Genomic DNA, 15,991 nt, shown 5'->3' on the forward strand with positions numbered 1-15,991 from the left:
ATAGGCACTCGTCTGTTCATCATTACAGCCGTCATACATCATCAATACACAGGCACATTTGTACATTTTATTGCACGTGAAGATTTTCCTATGTTAACAATGCAACTTATGCAGCAAAACAGAACACAGTCTATTCACATTTGCGTGAAGCTTATTGGAGCCTTGGTTTCCGTTTGGGATGCAGGGGGTGACTCACTCACTCACTTACTTACTTACTTACTCACTCACTTAGTCACCCCGGCTGTAAGTGGTACTGTGGAGTGTGGCAGTGCGTGTCGTGGTACTGTGTAGTGTGGCAGTGTGTGTCGTGGTACTGTGCAGTAGGGCAATGTGTGTTGTGGTACTGTGGAGTGGGGCAGTATGTGTCGTGGTACTGTGTAGTAGGGCAGTGTGTGTCGTTGCACTGTGTAGTATGGCAGTGTGTCATGGTACAGTGTAGTAGGGCAGTATGTGTCGTGGTATTGTGTAGTAGGGCAGTGTGTGTTGTGGTCACCCGTAGTTGACGCTAGTAACCAAATTTGTACCTGGCGGTGAAAGAGCGGCTCATGAATATTAATTAGGGAAAGACCACGCCCCCTCAGTCGAAGATGTGGCTGAAAGTGAATTTGTCTGCTTTTATTTCATTTCACTTTTTATCTTTATGTGGATTTTATTTGTACTTTTTTCAGACCGTCAAGCGTTTTTTGTTGAAAGCTAATTGTCTGTAGAGAAATTCACCAGTCCCCAGCATGACAACCAATGTCATTTTTTTGTTGTTGTTGTTTTTCGGTTTCTCAGACAAAAGGTTGTGCTCTTTGGTTCACAGACGTCCAAAAACCCGACCCGTGAAGTTGCTCCGCGCACAGGTGCAGGGGTTGTTCTGGGTGCGCGTCATTTTTTTTCCTCTGCACGTGCAATCTCTGCTCTGAGAGCCTCCCCCCCCCCCCCCCATCCCCGGGGGGGAGGCTCTTCCCGTCTTGAAGATGGGTGATTTCCAGAAGGGAATTACCATAACCACATTACCCCCCACGTGCACAAATGGCTTTGTAAATATGCGGAGAGGAGCGGCCGCCTCCGTCTTAACGAGCAGCCCATCCGAACCCGCTTCCGCCGGCCCCCCGCCGTGACTCAGCGCTCGCTCATGTGAGTGATTCCGCTAAACTGCATTTTCCTTCGTTAACTCCTCGTTAGAGTCTCCCCCCGCCCCCGCGTCCCGACTCCGGGTTCGCCCGTCGACCCACGACTCCATTTTGCGGCACAGGAAGGGGAATAAAACGCGTACTGAACACATGAGTGAGTCCACGGTCCGAGGAGTGTGGGAGAGGAGACAAAACCGGCCGGAAAGCCGTTCTGTCATCGCAGCCGTTTCGATAAAAAAAAAAAACGCCAACGTGGATTTGCCGCCTCGCCCCTTATTCCCTGTTTCCGCTTCCGCTGCGGAACCGAAGACAGGACGCGCTCAGCGGCCGTCAGAGGAGAAGGCCGAGAGGGGCGGGGCGCCGAGAAATGCGTCGTCCGGCGACCCCGGACGACATGACGTCCCATCGACGTCCCGGCGTCACCGGGGTGTTGCTGGGGCACTATCCCAGTCCTCCCTCTTCAATGTTTTTGTAGCGGCGTTCAAATTGCGCCGTGCGTCCCGGATGGGGGTTTTCACACTACATGATCCTTTTCCTTCATTTATTTGGCATGGCAGACGTAGCGGTGTTCAAACTACACCCTACGTCCCAGACAGGTGTGTTCACACTACATGATCCTACACCCGGCGGGTGCCAGACTTGAGGAGACTTGGATATTTTTCCATGTGACTTCGCCAAAAGTCAAAAATAGACCTTAATGAGCCTTATAATGAAGAACAGTTTGCTGTTGTTGTTTCTTGCTGTTGTAGTTGCACTCAGAATCAGAATCAGAAATGCTTTAATAATCCCAGGGGGAAATTACTTAATTGAATTACTCATCTAAATTTAAATTACTCATTTAATTTGTGCCGACAAAAGGGAAAAAAAGCACATTAAGGGTATTGCATTGGGTTTGCATCAGAAGTGGTTGGGGAGACATTGATTAATAACCTCAGAGAGTTGGAGGTATATTATTACTATTATAATAATAATAATAATAATAATAATAATAATTATTATTATTATTATTATTATTATTATTATGAATAATACTATTTTTTATCATTATTATAATCATTATTATATTTGTTATTATTATTATTATTATTATTAATATAATAAACAAAGTCCCAAATAGTGCAGTGCAACAAAAATACCTAATATTCCTTTATTTAAATGTACCTTACATGCATTCCATAATCACTTCTATTTTCCTCCCCTCCCCCCTGGCTTCCCCTCGCCCCGTGTCCTGCCTTATCATTGGCTGTCTGCGACGCATCGGCGAGGGGCCGGACGATCTCTTGAATCCCGTCTTTGAACAGTTCACACGCTGTGATCATGGCTCCCGGGAGCGGGCCCGGCTCTGTCTGTGATCTTGGGCTTTTGTCGGTCGTTCTCCAAAAGAAACCGTCTGTGAGTGGAAAAGCCTGAATTTGGCAGTAATGGGCTGAGACTGTCTCTTAGATTCTATATATTCTTTTTGTTTCTAGCGGCAGATGGACAGAAAGCAACATTGCTGGAAACTAGTGGACAAGCAGAACTTGAGATAAATTTCAGATGCAATAAAATTTAAAGGCCTTTTTGAACATGTGCACCCCCCCCCCCAATTAGGCAGCGTCCGTCTACAACCTTGATTCTCCTTTATTCTGTCTTTTTCCTTTTGCTCTTGTCTTTTAATGTGTCTTTGCCCGTAGCCTGTACTGCTCGTTTTGCATGGAGTGACCCTTTCTAGAAGTATTTGTGACTTACGGGCTTTTAGTCGAAATTTTGATTTTTTTTTTTTTTTCATTTTTGATCTGGTCGCTGTAGGAGCCGACGTTGCGGTGTCCTTCGATCAAAGTGACTCTTTTCCCCCGATAGTTTTCATTAGAGCTGTAAAAATATTAAAGTATGATTTTAAAAACAATTAGTAAACTATGTCTTTATTTTTTTTGTGGTCATAATGTAACGGCAAGTGTTTGTTTCTTTTTCTCAGAAAACCCAAGAATAAATCCACAATGAACACATTTAAATATGCATTGTTTGAATCCCTTTTCACGATGGATCGCATTATTTCCGTGTAATCAATGATGTTTCATCACATTTGCTCAAATTTGACCCTAAAGAAGAACAATTCCTTTTTTAAAAAGCAGCGCATTTTGTTATAGCCATGATATGTGATTAAAGATTCAAGACTCAAGAGGTTTATTTGTCACATACATATACATACGTTCATACAAATACGCAGTGAAATGTCTTTGCAACGCACCAGGAGATCATGCACAATAATTACTAAACCCAACATAATAGCCAACCTCAGAGTCAGAATCAGAATCTGTTCATTTGGGCAAGCTCATTTTCATATACATTTAAGGATTGGTGCCTTGCTGCAAAGCTTAATAATAAAAAGAATAGCCAAACATACAGTATAGATTATCTATGTTTATATATACTGCATACAGTATCTGGCTATTATGTATCACTGATTTGAGGATTGCATACAGTTCATGGTGGTAACGCCAAGTGTCTGCCATGTGTGATCAAGTGCATATAAGCTTTAGGATTTATTGTTCAATATGTCACAGTAATGCATGAGGTGCAACGTGGCCGTGCACGTGTGCGTCTCCACAGAGAGTTTGCCAAAGAGAGAGAGCGTGTGGAGAAGAGGCAGGAGTTCCTGAAGCTCCGCAGGCAGCAGCAGATAGAGAGGGAGCTGACGGGCTACCTGGAGTGGATCTGCAAAGCAGGTCTGTCCGTCGGTCTGTCTGTCTGTCTACCCAACTACCTATCTGCTGCACCTACCGTCCTACTTACCTGCCTGCCTACCTAACAACCGACCGACCGACCGACCTACCAACTACATACCTACCAACATACCTATTTTCCCACCTACCAACTATCTATCTACCTACCTGCCTACCTACCTATATACTTATTTTCCCACCTACATATCTACCTACCAACTACCTACTACTGTACCTACCCTCCCATTTACCTACCTACCTACATACCTATTTCCCACCTACCAGTCTACCTACACACCTATGTACCTACCGATCCACATACATACCTACCAACTGACCTACTTACTTATACTTGCCCAGCCACAAACCGACCAACCTACCTACTTACCTACCTACTGACAAACCCACAACCTATTTACATACAAACCGCTTTACCAACCTACCGCCTACCTACCAATCTACCTGCCTGCCTACCTACCTACTTCCAACCCATCTCTCTCCCTTCCTAGTTACCCACTTGCAGTATGTAGTCACCTATTTATGGACTTAGATGCCTATCTATTTACGCTACCTACCCACCATCCATCTAATCCAACATTTCTCTCTCTCTCTCTCCATCCCTTCTCCAGAGGAGGTGTTGCTGGAGGAGGAGGACGAGCATGCGGAGGAGAAGTCCCCTCTGGACGGTGCGTGGTACAAGAAGAAACAGAACGTCCCAGGTAACAAAAAAAAATCTGGGATGGGATGTCACCGGCTTGGCAATAGTACCCCAATGGGTACTTTTTCTTTCTCTCTCTCTCTCTCTCCCTCTCTTTCTCTCTCTTGCCTCCCCCTCCTCTCACCCTCTCATTACAAGGCCTGTAATCTCGGCCAATTAGGGCTGGTGTGGAAGACGGGGTTAATTAGAGGGAGTTAGAGCGTCGCTCTGATTGGATTAGTTACTCTGTGGTGTACAATAGGACACGTACTCTAACACACACACACACACACACACAAACACACACACACACACACACGACTATTCACACTATACGCAAAAGCAGACGAATGCAAATGAAACCACTAATGGAAATGGAAGATCTCAAATGGGCATTTCTTGTCTTTAAATGTCGTGGATACGTTTGATTTAAAAAAAATTATAATTGTTTCAGATCCAGCGTCCCATTGTCCAGCGTTTGATATGTACGCAGGCATCTAACTCTAATCAGATAAGCAGGCGATCAGAGGCTTCATCCATTTTCAATGAGAACGAGGCCTCGTCGCCTTCCCTCAGGACAAAAGAAACATTTTGGAAAAATGCAACTCCCCGGCGACAACGCTCGTCCGTCGCCCAGTGTGAGACAATCAGAATCAGTGGGTTTGAATTTTTGCCTGCTAAGCTGAATGGAAATGACACAACAGCAGACTCCCACCTATAAGAATAGAATAATAATAAATATTATTATGCATATATAATATGCAATAAATATGGGTCCAATGGGTGAAGCCATGTTTCGGTCAAAGCACCGTCCTCAGACTGATCAAATGCAAGCTCAGACAGTGCACGGGAGTGTTGTCCTTTTATAAAATGTTTACTTTCTATGATTTGCTGTTGTTTTCTCATGTACGCCTTCCCCGTGCCTACGAGGCCGAAGCACATTCCCCGAATCCTGTCCCTGTCTCTGAAATTCTATATGAATGTGAAAACACTAATTGGAGGGATTAGTACATTCCCTGTATTTCAGCTGTTGTGTAAGAATGTATTGATCACCACAACATGAAGTGGAAATTGGAAACCGGGAGAAGAAGACTCCTCTGCGGGGAGCTGGTCCGAAGTGATGGACTTCCAGTTGTTTTGAGAGTAGGAATGCAGGCGTGGTCCGTCAGCGGATCACAGGTGTGTGTGTGTGTGTGTGTGTGTGTGTGTGTGTGTGTGTGTGTGTGTGTGTGTGTGTGTGTGTGTGTGTGTGTGTGTGTGTGTGTGTGTGTGTGTGTGTGTGTGCGCAGTGCTGAAACGAGGGAAAGTGAAGAAAGGCAAAAATGACCTGATCAGCGCAGAGGAAGGAGAAGATCCATTCACAGACCTTTCCTCCGTCGGTGAGTGTCTGTCTGTCTGTCTGTCTGTCTGCCTGACTGCCTGTCTGCCTGCCTGTCTGCCTTCCTGCCCCTCCGTCTGTCGGTCTCTGTCCGTCTGTCTGTCTGCCTTCCTGCCTCTCTGTCTGTCTGTCTGCCTGCCTGTCTGCCTGTCTGTCTGCCTTCCTGCCCCTCCGTCTGTCGGTCTCTGTCTGTCTGTCTGTCTGTCTGCCTTCCTGCCTCTCTGTCTGTCTGTCTGCCTTCCTGCTCCTCCGTCTGTCTGTCTCTGTCTGTCTGTCTGCCCACCTCTCTGTCTGTCTGTCTGTCTGTCTGTCTGTTGGTCTCTTTGTATGTCTGTCTGTCCGGCTGTCTGCCTGTCATTCTCCCAAGTCGTTCATTTTTTTTAATAATAATAATCATATATTTTTCAATTTTTTTTTTTCCTATGATCAGTTTTTTTATATTTTATTTACATATTCTTTTTCATTTTATTCATATATTTTCTCCTCTATTTCGAAAGCTCTAAAAACCTTTCAAATGTATACATGTACTGCACATAGATACATACATAATATGTATGTATTTATGTGCAGTATATGTATACATTTGAATGTCACACATACAGGTATACAGTACATATACAGTATATTAAATAGATGGATGGATGGATGGATGGATGGATATCTGCATCTCCTTCTTCTGCATCTTACTGGATGAACTGATTTATTTTCCACTTGTGATGAAGCGTTCTATTATAGCACTTGGAGTGTTAGATAACCCATCGAGAGGGACGTGTTATGCTTTTTTTGTTGTTTTCTTCCTCTTCTCCTAATTGCCTCCTCTGAGTCTCCTCTCATCACAACAACACATTATATGATATTATATTATATGATATTCAGCATAAAGTTAATAGTGCGCCGCGCCTCATGTCGCCTCGGTATGAGCGGCTCCTCTCGCTTTTACCTGGAGGGGGGAACACGGCACAATTAGTTGCTCTTTATTAGACTGTAAAATTAAAATAGCAAGATAATTACCTGCAGCAAATTAGAATGTGACGTAAAAAAAAACAAAAAAAACAAAAAAAAACAAGATATCACAATGGAATTCGCAGCACCGTGGCCGGCAAAGAAAATACGTAATTGCTTGTCTGTGGGTTGGAAATGAGCATAAGTGTGATAATTGAATCCATTTTGCGGCCCGAACACGGGAGCTCTCACGCTGCTTCTCCCCCCGTGGCTGTTTTACCGCGCACGCAGGTGTCGCTGCGGCACCGGGAACCTCTCTCATCTCCAGCCCCTCATCTCCGTCACCTCCGTCACAATCACAGTCCCAGTCACTTTATTCCGCTCGGTGCATTTTCATGTGGGAGGTGAGGACTCGTGTCACGGTGAGGACCCCTGCGTTTCACTGCAGACAAGGAAATTATTAAATGTGATTCATTTAAAAAAAAAAAATTCAATTCTACGAAAGAAGCCAAATATCCAGAAAAAGACAGAAAATACAGGACAGAAATCACCAAATATAAAAAAAATATATACAAAATATACAAAGTAAGAATTTTTTTTTTTTTAATATAGGTAAAAATCACCTTTTTGTTGATGAGGATGATAATGATAGAGATAATGATGGAGATGATGATGATGAGGATGAGGAAGATTATGGCGATGATGGACATTGTGATGATGATGATGATGATGATGGAGATAAAGGTGAAGGTGATGATGTAGCAGAGAGACATGATGGAGATGAATATGGGGATGATGAAGATGATAATGATGGATATGATGATGGTGATGATGATGGGGATGAGGAAGGTGATGATGATGATGCAGCTGATGATAGAGATGATGAGATGGAGATGAAGATAAAGGTGATGATGACGACGATGATGATGATGATGCTAATGATGGAGATGAAGATGATGATGATTATGATGGTGATGAAGATGATGCAGATGGATATGAGGAAGATGGTGGTGATGAAGATGATGCAGCTGATGATAGAGATGATGAGATGGAGATAAAGAAAAAGGTGATGATGACGACGATGATGATGATGTTAATGATGAGATGAAGATGATGATGCTGATGGGGACGGTGATGATGAAGATGATGATGATGATGATGATAATGATGGATATGATTATGACGATGATGATTATGATCGTGATGAAGATGATGCAGATGGATATGAGGAAGATGGTGGTGATGATGATGATGTAGCTGAAGATAGAGATTATGGAGATGAAGGTGATAGTGATGATGATGATGATGACGATTATGGATATGAAGATGATGAAGATGAGTGTGGCTGATGGTGTAGCTGAGAGATGATGGAGATGAAGATGGCGAGAGTGAGAAAGAGGATGAGGATGATGATAAAGATGATGATGATGATAATGATGGATATGATGATGATAATAGTGGTTGTGTGAATGGATATGATGATGATTTGGGTGAGGATGAGGAAGATGGTAGTGATGATGTTGCTGATACGAATGATGGAGATGATGATGATGATGTGGTGGTGGTGATGAGGATGGTGATGAGGGAGGTGATGGAGATGGTGATGATGAGATGGGGATGATGAAGATGATAATGAACGATATGATGATGATGATTGTGATGATGCAGGTGTGGATGTGGAAGGTGATGGTGTTGATGATGATGGAGATGGCAATGATGGAGAGGGAGATGGGATGATGATAATGATGGATATGATGATGATGTTGAGGAGGCTGGTGGTGAAGATGGGGATGAGGAAGATGATTGTGATGATGATGATGATGATGATGGAGATAAAGGTGAAGGTGATGATGTAGCAGAGAGACACGATGGAGATGAAGATGACGATGGTGAGAGTGAGGACGAGGATGAGGATGGTGGATGGAAGATGATGGCATACAGTATAACGTATTTCAATATTATGATTGATGGCAAAAAATACCCATTTCATATGTGACTCAATGTTCTTCACTTGAAATGTAAATTAAATAAAAGTCAGTTTATATATATATATATATATATACACAGTATATATATATATTTATATATATATATATATACACAGTATATATACAGTATATATATATATTATTTTTTTTTTATACAGTGTACATTTGATGTAGCCATTTATTTTAGGTGTATTAGTGATTGTATGGTCCCAATTTTCTTTCTATTTTTTGTATATTGTCAAAGTTTTCTTGCAATGCATTATTTTGATTGATAGCACAATTACACATCTGATACGAGGCTCAGTATGCGTCACCTGAAGTAATACATCAAACTCAAGTCGCATGAAAACATATCAAATATGACCAAATAATAATATCACATGTTCTCGTTGTCAGTTCCCCCCGGCTCTCCGTTCGGCCGGACCAGCGTGAAGAGCAGCTCCAAGATGGACGGCTCGTCCTACTTCCGCCGCAAGGAGAAGAGGATGCGCTTCTTCATCCGCCGCATGGTGAAGGCGCAGAGCTTCTACTGGGTGGTGCTGTGCCTGGTGGGGCTCAACACGCTGTGCGTGGCCATCGTGCACTACGACCAGCCCAACTGGCTCACCAGGGCCCTCTGTGAGTCTGTCTTATTACTACGGTCTTACCGCTACTGTGTAAGTACTACCATGTTACTACTGTGTTAATACTGCTGCGCTAGTACTTCTGTGTTATTACCACTGTGTTGCTACAAGTGTGTTATTACGACTGTCTTACTACTATTGTGTTACTACTACTGTGTTATAGCTACGTGCTAACACTACTGTGTTATTACTACTGTGTTACTGCTACTGCGTTATTTCAGTACTGCTGTGTTATTACTATGTGGTAACGCTACTGTGTTATTACTACTGTGTTAATACTACAGTGTTATTACCCCTGCATTATTGCTACTGTGTGATTACAACAGTGTTATTACTACCGTGTTATTTCTAACAGTTGTTACTAACGTGTTAATACCACTGTTATTACTACTGTGTTAGTACCACGGTGTTATTACTAACGGTTGTTACTAATCTGTTAATACTTTTACGTTATTACTAATGGTTGTTACTAATGTGTTATTACTACTGTGTTATTACCCATCACTGTGCGTCTGCCCTCGTCTCTGACTCTGTTGCCACGGAAACCAAGACACGGCAGAGTTTGTGTTCCTGTGCTTGTTCCTGACGGAGATGACCTTGAAGATGTACGGGCTGGGAGTGAGGAACTACTTCCACTCCTCCTTCAACTGCTTCGACTTTGGGGTGACGCACTGTGCTTTTAATTAACATTACTCAGTCCTTTTAATGACCACTAGGGGATGATGCTGCTGCTGCTGCTGCTGTTTGACCATTGTGTATACTGCACATTTTAACAATCTGATCTTATCTTGTCTTATTTTATCTGATCTTATCTGATCTGTATCAAAAATATATTTATTTTATGTGGTCTTATATCCTTGTGTTTTTCTTGACCTTACCTTATCTTATTTATTTCACCTTGGCGCATCTTCATCTTGTATTCTCCAATGTTATATTTAACTTAACTCTCCTAACTTATTTTACTTTCTTTATGTTTACTTTAACTTATCCTATCTTTATTCAATCGTATCTTCATTTCATCCTATCTTTCTCTTATCTTAACTTAATTTATTGTATCTTAACTTTATCATTATATTATATTGTCTTACCTTCATTTCATCATATCCTAATATTTTATTATCCTATATTATATTTAGCTATATCCTACTTTTACTTTATTATATTTTACCTTAACTTATCTTATCTTTATTCTGTTTAATTTTAATCTCATCCTATATTCAACTTAATCTTTGCCCTGAGCATTTACCTTATCATTATCTTTATCTTTATTTTATCTTCTCTTATCTGACCTTCATTTTAGATATTTATATGAGATATGTGACATGACCATTTTTCGGACACTTTGCAGTATGGCAGGTTAAGTTTTTTTTATTTACTCCTGGTTACTCCTTGAGCTTCACACGCTGCACATTTGAGGTTGGAGATAAATAGCCTTGCATCCCCTATAGTCTGAAAGGACAATCTCCCAGAATGCACCTGGGGCAGAGGTCCGGGCCGCACCCCGTGACCACGCTCTCCTCCGCTCTCCCCAGGTGATCATAGGGAGTATTTGTGAGGTGATCTGGGACATGATCAAACCAGGGGCCTCCTTCGGCATCAGCGTGCTGAGGGCCCTGCGGCTGCTCAGGATATTCAAGGTCACCAAGTGAGTTTGAACACACACACACACACACACACACACATACACTGGGCACTAAATAAAATAACAAACCACAATTAAATAATTGATACTGATTAAACATGATTCTGCTGGCTTTGATAAAACGTGCTTTTAATGGCTGTCTTAATTATATTTCCTCATTTTTAAGATTAGTATATTTTTTTTTTGTGCACTATTTTTAATTTAAGTTTTTTCATTTTGTTTCCAATTTATATTTTTAATTTGGTGGAGTTAAATATTAAGAAAATGTAGGTTTTCTTTCTTCTTTTTGGACGGATTTTTTTTTACCCCTTTAATACTTGTATTTCTTTATTTTATTCATAAAATATTTTGTGCACTATTTCTCAGACTGCAAGACAACGTCAAGCATGACAATCTCGTCTTCAATTGATATTTTCGATTTTTTTTTATTTTGCTCGATTCAAATATTTTTTCAACGTTTTTATAGGTTTTTATAGGTTTTTATAGGTTTTCCTTCTTTTTTTTACATTTTGTTTTGCATCATCACCCCATTCACTAGTCGTCTTTCCTTTTTTTTGGGGAATATAATATTTTGTGCCCTGTTTTTTTCAGACTGCGAGATAACATATATCCCAATTTTGTATTCAGTTGATATTCGTTTTTTTTTATCTTCGCTGGATTCAATTTTCATCGAAATGTAATTTTTCTTTATCCTTTGCGGTCTACTCCTTTAATGCTGCTTTTCTTGTACTCCCCCCCCCCCCCTCCCCTCAGATACTGGAACTCCTTGAGGAACCTGGTGGTGTCCCTGCTCAACTCCATGAAGTCCATCATCAGCTTGCTCTTCCTGCTCTTCCTCTTCATCGTGGTCTTCGCCCTGCTGGGCATGCAGCTCTTTGGAGGACAGTACGTATGCTATTCTCTCCGTCCTGTCTCGCCCTCGCCCTCCGACCCCCGACCTCTGACCCCTTTCTCCTCCCCTCCTCCCAAACTTCTCGCCTCCCATGGCTCCTGCTTCCTGCTTTGTGATATATCAAAGGATCGAACTTTAGGATGAATGGAATTTAGTCTAATTTATTACCAGTATACTCTACTCTACCTTTACTATACCCTTAGTCTACCCCTACTATATATTTACCTTCCCCTATGTTACTCTACCCCTACTCTACCTCTACATCTACCTCCCTCTACTCTTCCACTGTACTTCCACGTCTACTTTCAATCTACCTCTAATCTACCTCTACCCTACCTCTACTCTAGCACCACTCTACATCTTCCCTACTTTACCTCTAATCTACCTCTACCCTACTTTCCTCTACCTCCTTCTACTCTACCGTTAATCTACCTTGACTCGACCTCTACTCTGCTCTACCTCTTATCTTACTCTACTCTACCTCTACTCTGCTCCACCTCAAATCTAGTGTACCTCTACTCTACCTGTACATCTGCCTACCTCAACTCACCCCTACTGTAACTCTACTCCACTGTACTTATATGTCTACTCTACTTCTATTCTACCTCTTCCCTACCTTTACCTTAAATCAACCTCAACTTTACTCTACCTGTTATCTACGTATATTCCACCTAGCTTTAACCTACCTCTACTTACTTACTCTACCTCCCTCCACTCTACCCCTCCCTACCTCTACTCTACTTATACCTTTTATCTAATATACCTCCAATCTCACTCTAACTCTACTCTGACTCTACTCTACCTATACCCTTCATATACCTCCAATCTAACTCTACCTCTACTCTGCCTCTACTCTACCTATACCCTTTATCTAATATACCTCCAATCTAACTCTACCTCTACTCTGCCTCTACTCTACCTATACCCTTTATCTAATATACCTCCAATCTAACTCTACCTCTACTCTGCCTCTACTGTACCTATACCCTTTATCTAATATACCCCCAATGTAACTCTACCTCTACTCTGCCTCTACTTTACCTATACCCTTTATATACCTCCAATCTAACTCTGCCTCTACTCTACCTATACCCTTTATATACCTCCAATCTAACTCTACCTTTACTCTGCCTCTACTCTACCTTTACCCTTTATATACCTCCAATCTAACTCTACCTCTACTCTGCCTCTACTCTACCTATACCCTTTACCTAATATACCTCCAATCTAACTCTGCCTCTAGTCTAGCTCTAATCTACTTTGACTATACTTTACCTCTCTCCACCTCTTCTCTGCCTCTACACTACCCTTACTTTGCTCTACCTCTAATCTCCCCCTCCTCTATTCAATCTCCCTCTACTAGACACACACGCACTAACACTCTACTCGACACACACACCTACTCACGCACAAACAAAGGCACGTGCACACTCCCGTGCACTCTCTCTCTGTGTTCCTTGGCTCAGCGCTGTGGCTCTGACAGGCGCCTCTACGTAGCATTTAGCTGAGCTCGGCGGGAGAGTCTTGTCTTCCAACAACGACACCCCGGGATCCTGGGACAGCGGCGGTTAATCAAAGTCCCTGGCAGAGCGCCATCTCGCCAAACACGCACGCACACAAGCACACGCACACACACACGCACACACATTCATACACATGCTCAGACATTGGAGGGCTGTTGTTACTCAAATACATCAATGAACACATATTCATACCTGCATTTCACTGTGCATTTATAAAAAAAAACTATTTATATATGACAATTATACATGTTCATCTATGCATTTAAATGCATTTATATTCACATCTAATTTCCCAGTATGTTTTACAAACATCCAAAAAAACGCTTTAATCAGCCTTTACAACGGAATGTCCAGTCTACTTGCCATGATGTCCTTGGCGTCCCTGGCTGCCCCTTATCCCATTGGCCGGCTTGCGATGGATAGATGACGGGGTTGTTGCTATGGTACCGAGCTCACGTTAAATCGGTCGGCCACCACTCTTCGTCAGGATCGCACCGGTGTTCTGTGATGGACAAGTGTGAAAAGGCTTTGACGTCCGCATGGCGCTCCCAGCCGGCCACACCGGGCTCGGCCACCACGGACCTCCACTGTAACGCCTCCTAAAAACCTCCTTTCTTGTCAGAACCGGCGTGGACAGCGCGTCCTCCAGTCTGAGTGGATTATTTTCCTTCTGTTGTCTTGAAAAGGTCTACCTCTCCTCTGCCCCTATCCTACGTCTGCTCTGCCCCTACCCTACCTCTGCTCTGCCCCTATCCTACCTCTGCTCTGCCCCTATCCTACGTCTGCTCTGCCCCTACCCTACCTCTCCTCTGCCCCTACCCTACCTCTCCTCTCCCCCTACCCTACCTCTCCTCTGCCCCTATCCTACCTCTGCTCTGCCCCTATCCTACCTCTGCTCTGCCCCTATCCTACCTCTGCTCTGCCCCTATCCTACCTCTGCTCTGCCCCTACCCTACCTCTCCTCTGCCCCTACCCTACCTCTCCTCTGCCCCTACCCTACCTCTCCTCTGCCCCTATCCTACCTCTGCTCTGCCCCTACCCTAACCTACCTCTGCTAACCAAACTCTACTCTACTATATGTCTACTCTAGCTCTACGTCCTTCTACACTTCTCTGACTCACGCTTTACTCTACCTCAACCTCTATCTCTACCTCTACTCTACATCTAACATGCTCTACACTACCTCTACTCTACCTCTAACTCCCTCTAGACTACCTCTACTCTACCTCTAACTCCCTCTAGACTACCTCTACTCTACCTCGACTCTACCTTGAACTCACTCTTGACTATCTCCACTCTACCTCTAACTCCCTCTAGACTACCTCTACTCTACTTCTAACTCCGTCTAGACTACCTCTACTCTACCTCTACTCTACTTCTAACTCCGTCTAGACTACCTCTACTCTACCTCTAGACTACCAATACTCTACCCCCAACTCCCTCTAGACTACCTCCACTCTACCTCTACTCCTCCTCTAACTCCCTCTAGACTACCTCTACTCTCCCTCTAACTCCCTCTAGACTACTTCTACTCTACCTATACTCTACCTCTAACTCCCTCAAGACTACCTTTACTCTACCTCTAGACTACCTATACTCTACCCCCAACTCCCTCTAGACTACCTTTACTCTACCTCTACCCTCCCACTACTCAACCTCTACTTGACCTCTAACTCCCTCTGGACTACCTCTACTCTAGCTCTAACTCCCTCTAGACTGCCTCTACTCTACATCCCTTTACACTACCTCAACTATTCCTCTATTCACCTCTACTCTACTTGCATTCTACCTCTACTTTACTCTTCCACTACTCTACCTCACTCTAGACTGCCTCTACTCTACCTCCAACTCCCTCTAGACTACCTCTACTCTACCTCTAACTTTCTCAAGACTACCTTTACTCTACCTCTAGACTACCTATACTCTACCCCCAACTCCCTCTAGACTACCTTTACTCTACCGCTACCCTTCCACTACTCAACCTCTACTTGACCTCTAACTCCCTCTGGACTAACTCTACTCTAGCTCTAACTCCCTCTAGACTGCCTCTACTCTACATTCCTTTATACTACCTCAACTCTTCCTCTATTCACCTATACTCTACTTGCATTCTACCTCTACTTTACTCTTCCACTACTCTACCTCACTCTAGACTGCCTCTACTCTACCTCTAACTCCCTTTAGACTACCTCTACTAACCCATCGCTACTCTTTCCCTACGCCCTTCCTACTTACCTCTACTTTACTCTTCCACTACTCTACCTCACTCTAAACTACCTCTACCCTACCAATTTCCTACCTCTACTTTAACTCTGCCTCTACTCCACCTCTAACTCCCTCTACTCTTCCTCTAACTCCCTCTAGACTACCTCTACTCTACCTCTAACTCCCTCAAGACTACCTCTACCCTACCTCTAATACCTTCTAGACTACCTATACTCTACCCCCAACTCCCTCTAGACTACCTTTACTCTACATCTACCCTC

General features: G+C 43.1%; 1 protein-coding gene across 1 annotated transcript in view; it reads left to right on the forward strand.

Moving 5' to 3' along the window:
• Positions 1 to 15,991, forward strand: part of cacna1bb (calcium channel, voltage-dependent, N type, alpha 1B subunit, b) — a gene marked incomplete at both ends in the record, with an annotated part of 179,700 nt that overhangs the window by 85,545 nt on the left and 78,164 nt on the right. The window contains 7 exons of the mRNA XM_080017276.1: positions 3,708 to 3,823; positions 4,450 to 4,539; positions 5,807 to 5,896; positions 9,222 to 9,443; positions 9,999 to 10,111; positions 10,981 to 11,093; positions 11,844 to 11,975. Of these exons, the coding sequence (XP_079873402.1) occupies positions 3,708 to 3,823; positions 4,450 to 4,539; positions 5,807 to 5,896; positions 9,222 to 9,443; positions 9,999 to 10,111; positions 10,981 to 11,093; positions 11,844 to 11,975 (876 nt within the window). The remainder of the gene's footprint in view (positions 1 to 3,707; positions 3,824 to 4,449; positions 4,540 to 5,806; positions 5,897 to 9,221; positions 9,444 to 9,998; positions 10,112 to 10,980; positions 11,094 to 11,843; positions 11,976 to 15,991) is intronic.

The sequence above is a fragment of the Zeus faber genome (genome assembly GCF_960531495.2).
Source record: "Zeus faber genome assembly, chromosome: 17".
In the NCBI taxonomy this organism is placed as follows: domain Eukaryota; kingdom Metazoa; phylum Chordata; class Actinopteri; order Zeiformes; family Zeidae; genus Zeus; species Zeus faber.